This window comes from Mugil cephalus, chromosome 2 (genome assembly GCF_022458985.1).
Source record: "Mugil cephalus isolate CIBA_MC_2020 chromosome 2, CIBA_Mcephalus_1.1, whole genome shotgun sequence".
Classification (NCBI taxonomy): Eukaryota; Metazoa; Chordata; class Actinopteri; order Mugiliformes; family Mugilidae; genus Mugil; species Mugil cephalus.
This window is the reverse complement of record NC_061771.1, coordinates 1,289,972-1,305,699: the sequence shown is the minus strand read 5'-3', so window position 1 is coordinate 1,305,699 and position 15,728 is coordinate 1,289,972. Positions and strand designations below refer to the sequence as shown.

General features: G+C 38.8%; 3 protein-coding genes across 4 annotated transcripts; all 3 read right to left on the bottom strand.

Annotated features, from left to right (window-relative positions):
* Positions 1 to 1,218: 1,218 nt before the first annotated feature.
* Positions 1,219 to 4,217, bottom strand: LOC125004280 (forkhead box protein D1-like). The gene has a single exon (XM_047578779.1). It carries the CDS (start codon positions 4,003 to 4,005, stop codon positions 3,109 to 3,111), a length of 897 nt encoding a protein of 298 aa, XP_047434735.1. The 5' UTR covers positions 4,006 to 4,217; the 3' UTR covers positions 1,219 to 3,108.
* Positions 4,218 to 5,246: 1,029 nt separating this feature from the next.
* On the bottom strand, positions 5,247 to 11,413 carry zglp1 (zinc finger GATA like protein 1). 2 transcript variants are annotated; one of them, XM_047579540.1, is made up of 5 exons: positions 11,121 to 11,413; positions 8,839 to 10,071; positions 8,629 to 8,741; positions 6,739 to 6,832; positions 5,247 to 6,346 (listed from the first exon to the last, which is right to left on the bottom strand). In XM_047579540.1, the coding sequence occupies exons 2-5, from the start codon at positions 10,047 to 10,049 to the stop codon at positions 6,214 to 6,216; spliced, it is 1,551 nt and encodes a 516-aa protein (XP_047435496.1). In that variant the 5' UTR covers positions 10,050 to 10,071; positions 11,121 to 11,413; the 3' UTR covers positions 5,247 to 6,213. The 2 variants fall into 2 exon arrangements, with proteins under 2 accessions (XP_047435496.1, XP_047435497.1); XM_047579541.1 differs by lacking the exon at positions 11,121 to 11,413 and adding an exon at positions 10,639 to 10,784.
* Positions 11,414 to 11,517: 104 nt separating this feature from the next.
* Positions 11,518 to 14,727, bottom strand: fdx2 (ferredoxin 2). The gene is made up of 5 exons (XM_047579542.1): positions 14,521 to 14,727; positions 14,171 to 14,222; positions 12,942 to 13,048; positions 12,775 to 12,862; positions 11,518 to 12,677 (listed from the first exon to the last, which is right to left on the bottom strand). Exons 1-5 carry the CDS (start codon positions 14,705 to 14,707, stop codon positions 12,521 to 12,523), a joined length of 591 nt encoding a protein of 196 aa, XP_047435498.1. The 5' UTR covers positions 14,708 to 14,727; the 3' UTR covers positions 11,518 to 12,520.
* Positions 14,728 to 15,728: the final 1,001 nt, after the last annotated feature.

The window sequence follows — 15,728 nt, the reverse complement described above, 5'->3', positions numbered from 1 at the left end:
GTGAACCTTCATGGATGTATGTGTACATAATTAAGTGCAGTAGTTACGGTTACAGACAGATTTTACAGTTGCTTAATGTGCAAGCATATGTAAAGGTTAGTGTATGAGCAATGAATGGTGCCACACAATAGTTCAACAACAACAGGAAGCCCTTGTTTTACAAAAGAGGCAGGAAGCTCCTTTTTCCTGTTTTCAGTGATCATCAAATGCTGCTTGTGAGCACATAAAGTTTAGTTTTTACGTTTCATTTCATTTAAGAATACAGCATGTTATTTAGACTTGGCAGGCAGTGGTTTGAGCACTAGACTAAGGCTTTAAACTTTGACTGTCTCCTAGCTCTACACTTAAGGAGATATATCAGTGAGATTGATTTCCTCATCGAAAAAAAGACTAGTGCACAGTGATGTGCTGTATTTCACTGTCTAATCTGGCAAACACTCTGCTTTAACTTTTCATAGAGAAACCTAAACTAAGCTCAGTCACATGCATGTGGTTAATGCAGTGTGGTTGCTGCACAAATTACACGCTGTCTCCGCTGTTGTGCAGTCGCGCACTGATGGACATATGTGGTTGTCTCCAGGGCTGTTGTCATGCACACGCTGGCAGCCTGCTGATTAAGAACAGCCAGTATAGCAGTTAATCCTCAGTCTTGTTAATAATTTCAAGTATGTCTTTGAAAACATATTATCTGGAAAGCAACTGAACTACAAAATAGCCTTACACCCAGACACCACAGGTGTAGTAAAAACAATCCTTCATCAAATAATGTCACAAGACCAGAAGCAGGATGGTGATCAGGGCGACCAGTTTTTCCTCTGAAAGAAAAGTCTTGTCATTTGTTTACTAACATCAACAAAAAAATATGTCTGATAACAGGCATACATGAAAATATCTCCATAGAACAAAACACAAAAATACCCAAGTGTCTTAGTTTAGGATTACTGAGGGTGAACTGATTATGTCTCTGGCTTGTCAGCTTTTGGCATCTGATTGTTTGAAAGTTAAGAACAGCTGAAAGGGGGTACGTTTTGCAAATATTCTCATCATCTGCTGTTTCTGTGGTCCCATTTCAACTCTTGACTATAATCAAAGCCATTTGTACCACTCACACACCCACACCTCCACTGGAGCAATCCTTAGCTGTCTGGATAAAAAGTTTCCAAATATTATCCTAGCCACTTCCACTGGTACAGAGAAATGTTCAACAAAATGCAAAAATGGTATGACAGAATGAAAACTTTTTATTGCTAAATTCAGTCAACATTTGACTTTTCTTACTCCGTCTGTACAGATATGTGCATAATGTCTGAGCTCATTGCTCTGCTGCTATATTTCTAAATCATGTCTATTCCAGGCTTTATGACTGGAGATGTTATTCCAATAAACTCTCTCCTCCATATTTCCTGTCACATTGTGAATGCTACAATACCGTCTCAGGGGCTTTGACTCACACTTCACTAACTTGCTTTAATGCACCACGTTCCCTGGTGATACACAGACTTTTTTTATTCTATGCATGTGTGCTACAATTAAATAAAACTCACAAAATGTGAGTTAGTATGCCAAGAAAAGCAAATGGCTCACTGAGGGGTTACTTAGGTGGGAGACTGCTGTTGAAGGCCTACCATGACCCTCATCACACTTACACCAATAGTCCTTGGAGAGACATGCATTTAGCTGGTGTTCCTATAATGGACAAAGTGCAAAATTCATGAGCAGCACATACTGTCCAATGCTTAGTTGTCTATATTGGGTAATTGTCAAAACACGAAACACATGGAACATGGAACTTTAAGGGCAGACACATTGTACATTCACACGATTTAGAATATCAAAGGGTATTTAGCAAAACTTTGATGAAAAAAAAAAAACAAGTGATAATTGTTATACATTTTGCTTGTAACCATTTTCTGAAAATCATATAAACTTTTCCTTTTAATGAATCGTAAACACATTTCATGAAGTAAAAGCTTAACTCCGCTTGTGGCTTCAATATTTAAAAGCTTGTCCACATTAAAGACACATTTTGCACATACTGCTGTTATTGATGTTACCTTTAAATGATGCATAACATTATGCTGCTTAGGTTTGCGTATTTTCCGAATCCTGCCTCTTTAAAACAAGATGCATTGCTGCCTTCTCCTTGCACACAACAGCAACAGGGACATCCGATTGAATTTATAACAACGTTTCACGTCCAGATGTGCTCTGTTTCATATTCGTGGCCAAAGTGCGCAGAGCAAACTCGTTCAGGCTGCAGAGGCTGACTAGACCGTGTGTTTTCTGAAGGCTGTTCTGTTGGCTGTTCATGACGAGGAGGATCTCACGCATAGGCCGAACTCAAAAGGATACTCAGTAAACCATTGAAGGTCAGAGGAAGCCTGCGCATCTACTGTCTATATCAATATCAATTACGAAGAGCAAAATTTTAAAACGCAGAGTTTCCATTTCTTTTTCAAGGCAGTGACGAGTCAGTTCGTTTGAGCCAGTGAACATTTACCAAGAGTTGTAGTTTTAGATTTATTTGTTTCGAGTAATTTTTATTATTATTATTATTATTATTATTATTATTATTATTATTATTAATATTATTATTATTATTATTACCTAAAGCTCATTTGCTCCACAATTTATCTTGCATGCCAGTAGGTCAAGTTAAAGCTGCACTGTCTAATGTAGCTCTATTCACGACATTGATTACATTTAACAATTATTATGCATTGTAATTAGTTGTTGATTGTTTTGTTTCATCCTAGCATACATACGTGGAAACAATTTACAGTGAAACAATTTAAAAGCATTTATTAGCATTTTAAATATATATTGTTATTATTATATATTTTTCTAGGGTCATAAAGCAGCGATAGTATTTTTGATTGTCTCGTAATATGAGGCATATTAGGTGAGGTTTAATTCAGATTACACAAACATCATAAAATGTATGAAGCTGTTAAAATCATCCTACGCTGATCAGTCAAATAAAATGCTAAACACAACGTTTACATTTTATTAGGTATTTTATTGAACTTATACCGTGAGTTTGTGGTAAGGCATAGATGGAAGATGAGCTTAGGACAGGCGAGCATCATTAGATTACATTAAAGAAGTTTAATTCATGATCCCAGTGGGGAAAATTGACAGTTGAGTAACATGGTAGTTGGGAATCACTCCGTGGAGCGTGGCAGGAGCCATGAAATGGGTGTTAGGAGTCAAAGATGGGGCAGCGGCGCAGCGTTCTGGGTCGAAATGTTGAAAAGTTTGACAAGAAGGGAAATTCTTGGAGAGAAGCGAGGAGAGCGCAGGTATAATGCTGCTTACAGGTGGGATCCTGGGGCTCATGTGGCTCCTAACGTGACTTTCAATGTCTAGATCGCGGAATAAATCTGGACCGTAGAGACTCGAACCCACCCCGTGCGCTCCGAGGAGAGGAAAGACGGGAATCAGACTGCGCTCCTGCGCACTGGAGTCCTTCGGCGTTCCCAAATAGAAACGTTTCCTCTTAAAGCGCTTTCTTCTACGAAGAAAACTCCCGTTTTCGAACATATCTGCCGACATAGGATCCAGAGTCCAATAATTCCCCTTGCCTGGATTCCCCGGCTCCCGTGGTATTTTGACAAAGCAGTCATTCAAAGACAAATTGTGACGGATCGAGTTTTGCCACGCTGGGAACTTTTCCCGGTAATATGCGAAGCGCTGCATGATAAAATCACATATCTCACTGAGGGTGAGTCTCTTTTTCGGGCTCTGGAGGATAGCCATGGTGATCAGGGCGATGTAAGAGTACGGAGGCTTCACTGAGGCGGTTCTCCTACGCGGACCATCCTGTAGCCGGACTACAAAGTCTCCCTGCACTTCAATGGGAGTGAAGGATGAAGCGCGTTGCTCCGACTCCACATTGTTATCACCAAACACTGCAACATCCGTGTTCTTGACGTCTTCATTGCCGTCTGTCAGATCCTCCACGTGATTGACCGTTTCCTCCATGAGTTTGTGGTCCAAGGTCATGGTCCAGAATGTCCGGTGGGACGCGGCCCCAGCAGGCGACACTAAGCCTGTCCAGGACAGAAATGGACGCTTCTTCCCTTACTTTCACAAAAAACATCGCATCTGACTGCATCTTTGACTTCTTAGCCTCCCACTCTAAACTCTCTCCTCCTCCTTCTCCTCCTGCTCCTGTCTTCATCAAAACAACAACAGATACAAACGCGAAGGAACGAGCTGAAAAATGTCATCTATGAAAGAAACCCATTAATGATTGTAATGGTGTTGCAATAATCAACTTATCAATTACATCTCAAGACCCAGATGAAAAGCTGGCCTACTGACCTCTACATATACATCTTCACTGGAGTATTTTTTCTAGATTCATTTCAGAAGCTAAGTTTCTTAATTTATTACGTGTTCACTTTAACTGAAATAACAATTTGATGTTTAAAGTTTACTGGCTGTGTACGGATTCACTCTGAGGGAAGACGTTTTTAAAATTATGAGTAAAAATTCAGAATCTAAATCTTATGTAAATCCAGAAAACCTTCTTTCCAGTAACAAGTATTCTTCATGGGTGAACTTGTGAGCAATAGTTAAAGGGTATATTTGTCAAGGTGACTACTTCCATGTGTTAATGAAAATCATGTGTTTTGTATGAAAATAAATTACAACCACTAGCTACCCAGTAAATATAGCTGAGTAAATTGCACAATGTTTTTCTTTTAAGTGCTGATGGAGTAGAAATACAATATTGCTAGACTCAAAATAGAGGTATGTCTAAATCTAGTGCAGCAATTGAGAAAACGTGTTACAACACGTATAGTTTCCAACACTGTTTATTATTGTTTACAGCTGATGTGTCATTGATCACAGCAGGTGAAGACTGTGTTGGAGTTTGACATAAAACCTCAACGAGCACAGAGTTTATCTTTTATGATCCTGGCTTACAGCGCTCATTTCCTTGAGTATTCCTCATTGCTGAGCAGTTTGGCACGCGGTGAGGCACGACGTAATGCGTTTTGAAATAATAGCTGCACTGTATCAATCTGTCTGAGGCCACCCACTAAGCAAACTTGGCCTGTAGTGCATGGTGGGCTGAGGAAACTGTGGGAAGCCTCATTATTGCACATTTCTTCCCTCTCACTATAGTTGGTACTATGTATACCCCTTTAAAGCCATTATATCATTTTAGAATTATTGCATTTTTAGCATGGAGACTTTGTACAGATACTACATAAATGAAAGAACAAGCAAACATATCAGACTTAGAACTGTATTTTTAACAGAACAAAACACAAGAATGTGCACACAAAAATACTTTTCCCCTCTCAAAGTAAACAGCAATGTTGAAAAAACAAGCTAAACAAGCAAACTAGCAAAATTTAATACTGCCCCAAAACAACAACACAAATAAACACCAATAAAGGAAAAACACCTCAAATACAACCAAACATAGAAACAATGACCAACATAACAAAATGAATAATTCGTAAATTGTGACATAAAATGGATATTTACCAAACACAGCAGAAAGTGTTGCTGTCAGCGTCACATGAGTTAAATTGCTCTGCAGTTAACAGTGAACATGGCAATTAGCTTAATACTGCACAGATATACATTTTTTATGGCGGCTGTTGGGCAATGCTTACCATTAAACACAACAAACAAGGCTATCGGAAAGAAATGTGTCAACAGCCACGACTGAACATTCCACTGAATGTGTCTCCTGATGGTAGCACTTCAGTATCCCAGGTATTTCAACAAAATGACCCTCTGCTCTGCTCCAAATGTGCTTCATTACTAGTCCGTGTAGGTGTCAAGCTCTGTCACATAGAAACAGTGCTGACTGAAGCCATGATCTGGGCTTCAGTCAGCACTGTTTCTATGTATTCTATATTCTATTTTAAGACACCATCCTCCATTTTTAAGATATTGTTAGAGAATTTTAGCTTATCACTTTAGATGAATACAGTTGCACAATTACATTTTGAGAGCAGCTATACAGGACCAATGCTTGGTGTTGTCATTAAAACCACAACAATGACTTATTCAAATACATTGTAAGATGCAACAGCACAGTGATAAGAGTAATGTCATACCCCATATTTTCAGTGGATTTTAAAGAACTAAGATCTGCAGATACAGAGAGCTTCGTCTTCAACTGCTGTGTGTATGTGTACAGAGCTTTGTCACATGTGGACATAAAAACCTGTGCTGTGTGTTCCCCTAGGTGGTGAGTTTCCGCTGAGCTGAAGTCATCCTCACAAACTTTCCGCACTTGAGGCAGCAGGAGTTTGAGTTGTCCTCTTTCCTAGGGATATGCCAGCAGTTGACACAGCGCACTCTGTATTTCTTATACCTTCAAGAGTCAGAAAAACAATACAGGAGTGGTTGAATTCTTTTTAAGGTTGTGATGTCAAGATGAATTAAGTTTTGTCAAATTCTCATAAAAAGTAGGCATTTATTTATAACATTTATGTCTGAATGGCAGTAAGATTGCAAACATAGAATAATGGATCAAGGACAGTGGTTTTCTCCGCAAACCAGTTTCTATCTACAGGCAAGACACTGTAGATAGGCAAAGAATTCTGAAAAATATGGAAAGACAAAGTAAATTATACCTACGACACTTGTAGTGCAATATTTTATGTTTTGTGAGGTTTAAAATCTGATCCAACAGATGAGACTAATATACAACTTCATGTGTTGTCATTTTTTCATACTGAATGCAGCAGTGTCAAAATGAACCACCTTATTCCACAAGCATTACAGAGTGGAGTCCCGTCCTCTGCATCTCTCCACATGGGGGTCTTCCTGGTGCTGCATGATGCACAGACTTTATCCTCTTGTCAAACAGAAATTGAACATATTATTTATGTGCAAGTCATTCTGAACAAAGGGTTTACTTATGAATAAAATAACTGGCCTCAAACAGTATTATTATTATTATTATTATTATTATCATCATTATTATTTTAAATCTAGTTAACAATAGACCAACTGTCTGAAGAAGATCAAGTGAAATTAAATTCATTTGTAAAAATTCCTTTGTAAAACTCAAATTCACTATAACATGTTATATTTTCCTGTTAATTAACATAATAAGAAATCAAGATTGTATATGCGGATAGTGTCACAGTTTAAGCAAAGACAGCCAAGACAGGCTGTTTGTTGGAACTTGTCTGTGTTCCCTTTAGACTACAGAACAATCATGGATTTCAACTTGGTAATTGAAGGTGTATTAGAGAAAAGTAGTTATGACTATAATTAAACTGTTTAAGAACATTGTGATTCTCAGCAAGCGTGTATCAACATTAAACATATTAATATCTAATACACAAGAAACTAGCCATTTGGGGTGGGGCTGAACCCAAATATTCAGGAAGGCACAAATGATGTGTTTTCTACAAGTAATTATTTCAAACAAATAGTTTTAAAATGATTTGTATTCGAGGTAAAAAAAAAAACAAAAAAACACTGTATTAAAAAGCTGCCTTTCCTCATGTGAAAGCACTGAATATTTGTGCGGCTGCCTCAATTGAGTGACGTTCAGGAGTCAGGGTGAAAGTCTGACACAGGCTGATAGACTCAGCAACAGAGGAGGCTCTGCCTGGACGAAACTTGACTTAAGTGCATCACTGTTTTCGTCAAATAGGGGTTGTTTTTTTTTGTTTTGTTTTTTTTTTTTTTTACCTGAACTAGGTTGTGGAGGCAGCATATAACTTTTGAGGTAGTAGAGTCTGACTGTGAGATTATTCCGTTACGTTCCATACGTGTACTGAAACAGCAGTCAGGTTCTCTCGTGTTAATTTTTGCAAATTCATCCCACGGGTCAGATTTTACCCTCGGACGGGCTGGTTTTTGCCCCCAGGCCAAATGTTTGACACCCCTGCTCTAACCGCTCTCTAACAGTCACCTATTGTCTCCCACAAGCACTAAATCATCATAGTCATGTTCTGCCTGAATCACCTCTATTAGCTGCATTTCATGCAAAACATCAACCAATATTGCACATACATCCATAATTATTATAATGGAAAAGAATAGCCTACTGATTTTTACACATACATATTCTAAATTGTAACTCAAATTGATTTATTACACCTATTTTGAATTTTATTTGAAGACAATATTTTTTTCCTCAACAAATACAAATACTGGATGCTTTGCGCACCAGTAAGTCACCCTAAATACTCTTATCAGATAAACTCCACAGTCTAGCTTGACACAGCCGAACGCTGTGATGGTGCGCCATCTAGTGCTGAAAGTGGGCATTTCACAAAACTCCATGCCGTCATTATAACTACAATGTCAAGAGTGCAGATTCTTCAGTGTTATTATTAAAACTTGAATTGGGCATTAAACTTTTAAATTACTACAGCTAAAATATTATTATGTTGTATGTAAATACTTGATCTTCCTGAGGGTTTCCATTATATTTCCCATATTAATGTTTCTTTCTCCAAATTAGGAGCTAATAATAGCATTACATACGGTTCAGATTGTAAAGTTTTCTGGGGCTGCATATTAACATATATTAAACCTGAACTGCTATTAAATTATGTAGAGCATTAGCGTTTGTCACCCTATAAAAACGTTAATACAAACTGAGCAGGTTCATTGAACAGAATAGATACTCACTCAGTACATTAGCCGTCTGGTCATCCTCCTCATCTGAACTGCTAGTTTTAAGGGATTTCTGTGACGTCCGCATCCTCACCCTCTGTTTTCTCACACTCTTGCAGAGCTCCTTGCTGACACATGAACATATGCCACATAATGCGTGTGCAACCAACTTCAATTTACATCATCATATGGTACATTCAAATACAAAAGCATGTACTTGTTTACCTGTACTTTGATGTTATGAGAAGTCGACACTGTTCCCTACTGTCGTCCAACTCTGTGTCTATCCTGAACGTCACCCCCTGGAAGTCTGGGTCTTGGATATCGGCACTCCGACTTGGATGAGGTTGCTTTCTTGAAGTCTTTGTTCTCCTCTGGTAGGTAGAAGCTTGACCAAGTTGGTCCTTTTGCACTGGTTTTGATGCTGCACAAGATTTCAGGTGGGCAGCCAAGGCGGATTTTGGGGACTTTTCTTCTATGGGACGATGTGTACATTGTGGTTTAGAAGGTGTGGTTTTGTCATCTTGGCTTGAGATTAAAGGACAACTCTCGTTCACACTAGATATGAACGATGTTGAATGCGATGGAGGAGGGATGGACACCAGAGGGTGTAGCTGGGTGTCACATGGGGACTCTGCAGACAAAATAAAGTTTGCATTGTGGTCCAGTGTTAGCACTGGCTCTGAGAGTGCTACACAATCCTTATCATTTGAATTAAAAGTCAGTTGAGTATTAACGCATGCGTTGGGGATGCATGGTTGAGACATAGCATTTTCGACAATGTGGGTTTTCTCACCAGTCTGTAGTTGAACACTAAAGTCTACCTCAGAGTTTACCTCACAGCACAATTTACAATCATCTTTCTCTGGGCTGACAGAGTTTGGGATTTCTTGTCGCTCACAGGGACAAAAAGGCAGTCTTGAAGTGCATTCAAAACCGTCACTCCTAGAACTAACATCTGGTGCTGCAGTCAATGATTTGGTTGCTGAATGATCTAAATTTGTGGCAGTGAATACTGAAGTTGGGTCTAACTTTTCTACATCTCTTTTGTGCAGCAGCTGTTCACAGTGTAGGTTGATCAGACTCAGCACTTTCCAAGGGCTACTGCATTCAAACTGTGGCTCACCCCAAGAGGTGTCCTTGCTTTCAGGAGATTCTGCCTTCACTTTATTCACCTGATTATACGGCAACCTATACAGGCAGGAATCATTAGAGATTTGAAATGATTGCATATGCTCTTCTTTCATTTCAATTACTAAGGAATCCTTCTTAGCTGCCTCATTTGGTAAAGTGGAGGGTGGACCTGTGTCTAGAAAAATGTTGTGATTAGGGGAGGCTAGCTTGGAAACTTCTTGGAATAGGTAGAAAAGGGCAGAATGGGAGTCATCGTGTTCCACTCTGCTCTGGTTTGCCTGGTTTAAGGCAGCTTGCGTCATTGGTCTCGTGCTGAAGCAGCGTCTGCATCATAAATAAAATAAAACAGCTTTAACATAACGAATTTGTTGTCAGAGAAAGAAGTATCATTTAAGACTATAGGAAAGGAGAGAATTGCTGTAAAAACAAAAAAGTTTTACCTTTTTTTGGTAAAATGTTTACTTTTAGCTCTTTTGGCCATAAAGTCTGGATAAATAACATTTCAACTGAACTGCAAACTACAGACATGCAGAAATGTAAAAACTGCTACATGTGAAGTGGAAACAAGCAGCCCCATATTGTAGAGGCCAGAGGTCAACACAACATATCTTATTAACAGATGTAATGACATTCAAGTAGGTCTAAACATCCTAAGACAGCTGCACAACTAAACTATGTGTATATAAATGAGGTATCTTCACTGTGCACAATAATAACAGTGGTAACAGGTAGTTTCTTCATATGTAATATTCTTGAAAAAAATATTTATTTTATTTTAATGCTACACATGCTAATAGTACGGTTTGTTTTCATTCCAACGTATAAGAAAATGCATGTGTACCAAAGCTACGTGCTCTAAAATCGATTTAAAACAGAAATTGGTTAACTCACCGGAAGTATTGCAACAAAAATTGGCAAACTTGTAAAGTTTAAACGCGTTCCAGGACACAAATGTAGCGCTTTTCAGAATAATGGCAGCAACAGCAGCTCGCGGTTGTCTGAATTTGAACGCGGCACCCGCACATGTACGTCACAGTGCTGGAGTGTGCGTGCATCAACACTTGAACGTGACGATGAGGTTTAATGTCTGTGAGGATCACCACAAATGAACTGGCCGCCATCTTTACTCTCTCAAACCTAAATTCCTTAGTGAATTAAGTATGGTAAATTAAATAACTCTGCAAGCATTCTAATAGAATCATAGCCTGTGGTATGTTATACTACAGGTTTATAGGGTGAGAAAGAGTTCAATCGTTTTTAAATTGGATATTCTGATCCATTATCTGTGATCGAAAAGTTTGGCCTTGTTCACATCCTCGCATTAACTGATTCAGTCGTTGTCCTTTCCATCTGCCATGGCATCTTTTTCTTACCTCTTTTTTATGTTGAAAGTTACACTGCAAAACCAGTCGCCAGTCTCTCTCTGTATTGCTGTAGATGTTCAACTTGTATCTTCAGTTCGTCAGCTAAAACGTGAAACCTTATCAGATCCGGGTTTGGACCAGAAGGAATTAACGCGGCTGTTGTTGGTTTGCTAGATTAGGCATAAAAGTGCGACCCACTCCGAGTTCTAATTCCAGTCGGTAACTGATGCACAAAGCACTTTTTTTATGTGCATTCTGGCTGCACATGAAAAGTTTAAAAGTAAAAAATATTTTGACAATATCAACTCCCTGCTAATCATGTAGCAGTGGTGACATTAACCAATTACAAGTTTAGTGTTCAACTACGTGTTTAAGGCTGCTGGGTAATAAATGTTAAGATCAAACATCTTATTTAAAACTGATTTTATTGCACAATTTTAAATATTTGCATTTCATAAGACATAATATACATAATTCACTTATATTTGTGCGCTTGTTGGAAAAGTACAGTGGACATGAATAAAGAGTAGATAATTTAATCCTTAAATCCTTATCCTATGGTAATATATATCCTCAAACTGACCTATCTCCCTTCTGTTCTGGGTTCGAGTGCACCTGAACAGGATCATTTAATCAAGTCTGATTCACTGACACCAGTGAGGATGTGCGTTTAAATGCCATTTTCCTTCAATACACAAATCAGCTGAATATTCCGAAATGTTTCTAGTGAGTACACACGCCTTGTCAAAAGCTTCAGGCGGATACATTTAATATATGGCTATTTTGTGAGAATAAAACTTCTCTGAGGTTTACGACTATAGTCCGAATTCTTAGAAACACATCTACAAGTTGAAATGGTTCATAAAAATGTAAATGCTATGCATACAATCGCCGACCAGTGAGTCAGTGCAATAACTATGGACTGGCCGAAATGATCAACATCATTTTGTGATACTTATACTTGTATACTTGCGTATATGAGCTGTAACAAGGAATGTTCCATTCAATAGCACAACCATTGGTTTTGTTAAAAAAAGAAAAACTGCATAGCAACGTATCTTCAATTCTCTGGTGTGTCAACAATAGTTTGTGAGATTGAATGGTATCTTAAAGATGGTCTGAGAACACTCCACATAAATAAATATATGATCAGTTAAACCATCACAGTTATGTAGTAACCATTAATATCACCTCCAGTGTAGTGCGTGACTGCCTCATCTCATCTGCAAGCCTGTAATGTCATTGGAATGTGGAATTATTCAGCTGGCAAGACGTTTTGGGAGTTGCTACAGGATTTACTATCCTAGCCATGTATGTCTTCATGGTCCACGCCCCTCACTCAACCAGCACGCACGGTGTCTAGTTCACAATGACACCACCTTGTTTTTCTTTTTCTCGGGTTCCTATTCTCAGTGGGGTTTGGGAACATGGCCATCCACATAGAAGTTCCTGGTGACTTTGGGCAGAGTGAGCTCAATACCATTGAGCTCTGCAGTGAGAATGATCTGACATCCCAGCCGGGAGTTCTCCTGAAGCATAGGTGCCATGTCAAGCATGTCATCCTCCCTAAGGACCGAGATATTTGTTACTATTCACTGTGATTTGTCTTTCATGTGATTACATCCGATGAACACAAGCTTAAAGAAAATAGTAGCAGATATACCTCTCTTCAGGCTCTGGCAGTTTGTCAAAATGTGCAGCACTCACATAGACATGACATGTTGAGCAGGCCAATGAGGCCTCACAGGCTCCTACAAGAAACAGAAACACAAATGTCAAATGAAAAACAGTTTCAAAGGCTGGCCACAGTTTCACTGTATCAATACCAACCTTCCAGTTCAATTCCATGTTTGTGAGCCAAATACAGGACATTGTCTCCCACTTTGGCCTTAACTGGGATCCTCTGGCCTGACCGATCAATATACACCACATTGACCCTAAAGAGCAGACATCAAACTATTAAAAAACAAGCAAACAAAAAAAAAAAAGAAAAAAATTCTAATGTTGATTACAATTAACATTAGATCAAATTTCAAAATGAATAAGCATTATTTAAAATTTCATGCACTTGCATTCAATGAAATGTGTGTATTTAATAAATACACTTGTTTTGCATAATCACAAGGTAAGGTAACTCAACTTTCTCTCCTCTACTACAAACTGTGAGTGAAGGCATCTGCAAAGCTGTTGTCTCATGCTATAGGCACAAACCAAGTGGAACCAACTAAAAAAAAAATGGATGTAGTAGGATTTGTGCGACTCTGACATGGCCAAATTTTGATGGCTAGATGACTGGATCAGAGCATCTCCCAAACAGTGGTTCTTGTTGGGTGTCCCTGGCCTGCAGTTGTCAGTATCTCCCAAAAGTGGTCGAGGAATGAAAAGCAATGAATCTGCAAAACAGTCATGAGGCTCATTGATGCATGTGGGGAGCAAGGGCTGACCTGTTCTGTCTGATGCAACAGGCTACTGTAAACGATATCACTGAAAAAGTTCATGCTGTGAGTTGTGGGTTTACCAGAAAAACATTACACGGAAATGAGATTATCGATGTCTTTCCCTTGACTGGTTCACCTTTTGAATTTTATGGGTGATTGCTGGTGATTGCTAAAACAGATAGATAGTGCTGTGTAAAAAATATACAGTAAGATCAGCAATGACCACAGTCCAGTTGGTTTCTCGCAGATGTTTTCTTAAGTTTACATAACTATTTTGTGATCTATCTTCACTCACATTGCATCATTCAGGCGTAGGAGGAAAAAGCATCTTAAAAAGCTCTGTAATTTGAACAATGTAAGGAACATTACAATTATGCAGTGACTGGGATCGAAGCATCCTGGCCTCAAAATTAAAGTGAATTCCTTAATTTGAGGCACTGCAGCCACAGATGTTTAATTCACAACAAACCTCTCTCAACCTGGTCTCTCTAACTTATGTCCGAAACACCTCACCTGAGCTGTCACGTGAGATAGTAGAGGTTCTGCTGTTGATGACAACTATAATGTGCCCACTGAATAATGATAGTCCCACATAAATTCACATTTGAAGCAGTAACTTACACATCCTCTCGGTCCTCTGCATTGGTGTTTCCCTCCTCACCGCGGTAAAGACCTTCACAAAAAGCAGCATGTGCATTAGATTTGTTAAGTTTCACCTCCTTCTCACTAATTCGACTAATTGACTTGTCACTGAAGTTTCATAACCCCAATACGTGAAGTTACACAAGTGTTACTGAGCGGACGTTCGACTCAAATAATAGCCGATTCAGCCAAACTTTGCTGTTATTGTCAGTAACTTAAACAAGTATGCTGAAAGAGGAGTAGGCTTATTCAGAATAATCGTAAACAAACAGTAACGAGCGAAGAATTAGTGATTAAGGCAAAAATACTAACAAAGCTGCATTGCTCACCTATACTCGTCTGTAAATGTCGATTTATCGTTCGAAAACTATCAAAGGAGCCTCTCCTTGGTATGTTAGCAACACTGTTTACACAGCTCTTAAACCTGTACAGTGGACATGTACTACAGTCCGGTATAACTCTCAAAAATCTCAAAGTCAGCCCCACGCTCGACCGGGCTGCAGCGGACGCCGCCATTACTCTATTTTTATCACGTGACCGAAAGCAGCCAATAGGGGAAAAGAGCGATGGTGAGGTGACGTCTTTTCTGTGACGTGCTGTCCTGACAGCAGAGGGCGCTGTTGCTTCAACTTCTGCAAGACAAACGTGTATGTGAACAGTCATAGTACAAGTATTTCTCTAGAATGTATTTGTTTTCACAATGGTCCCCAGCTCAATTACATCTCTATGTCAAGATTCAAGTAAAGATTCAGAGTAAAAGATTCAAGTAAAAGTTTTTCTACTTTTTGGTACTCTAACATTAGAGCATCAGAATATGAAAAGTAACCCACTACAACTGCCATTGCAAATATAGCAGTATCAAAATGATGTCATAATTATTTGAGTTGAAAGTGGAATAAAGTGGAATCATCCAAGTAACAAGTAGATTTTATCATCCAAAGTCTATACCAAAACATTTCAAAGAAATATGAAATGGTAATTCTGGAAGCCATGCATAACGAAACTGTATTTTGTTCCCATTTGACTAGTCTTGCTAAATGTTATGCCTCTGGTTATGGAAGCAGGTCTGTGTCAGTAATTCAGAAGAATCAAAATGCGACATACATTGAAAGTTCCACAGCTGCCAGTACTGTACTACTGTTTGTGTGTTGTAAGTAGAGAATAACAAACTGAGATAAGACATGTGATGCAGGCCGACAGCAGAAAGCTGAATGAGACCACTTGTGTGTGAAGACATAGAAGTGATGTTTTGACTAGAGGCAGATGAAAGACTCAGGGGCTCTGTTCCTACCTGTCCATCCTTAAAATCCACTAGTAGAGAAAGGATGTTAGAAAATGAGCTGCTAATAAAAAAAAACAACCGTTTTAATGTTTGAGATCAGATTTATATACTTGACTTGACCAGTGAGTTTATGCTTTTGGATATCACCATGAATTTTTTTTCACTTCTTATCTTTCCTTCAGTGTTTCATAATGAAGTTTGCTTGAGGAGAAAGCACACATTTAAAGTGGGCTTTAAGATTTATACTAAACCTTC

Coding starts and splice junctions, on each gene's coding strand:
- LOC125004280 (XM_047578779.1), bottom strand. CDS start 4,005: ATGACCTTGGACCACAAACTCATGGAGGAAACGGTCAATCACGTGGAG.
- zglp1 (XM_047579540.1), bottom strand. CDS start 10,049: ATGACGCAAGCTGCCTTAAACCAGGCAAACCAGAGCAGAGTGGAACAC. Junction 8,742..8,838: donor CTCATAACATCAAAGTACAG/GTAAACAAGTAC, acceptor TTCATGTGTCAG/CAAGGAGCTCTGCAAGAGTG. Junction 6,833..8,628: donor CCAGACGGCTAATGTACTGA/GTGAGTATCTAT, acceptor CTGTTTGACAAG/AGGATAAAGTCTGTGCATCA.
- fdx2 (XM_047579542.1), bottom strand. CDS start 14,707: ATGGCGGCGTCCGCTGCAGCCCGGTCGAGCGTGGGGCTGACTTTGAGA. Junction 13,049..14,170: donor GCAGAGGACCGAGAGGATGT/GTAAGTTACTGC, acceptor TCTGCTCTTTAG/GGTCAATGTGGTGTATATTG. Junction 12,863..12,941: donor ACATGGAATTGAACTGGAAG/GTTGGTATTGAT, acceptor TGTTTCTTGTAG/GAGCCTGTGAGGCCTCATTG.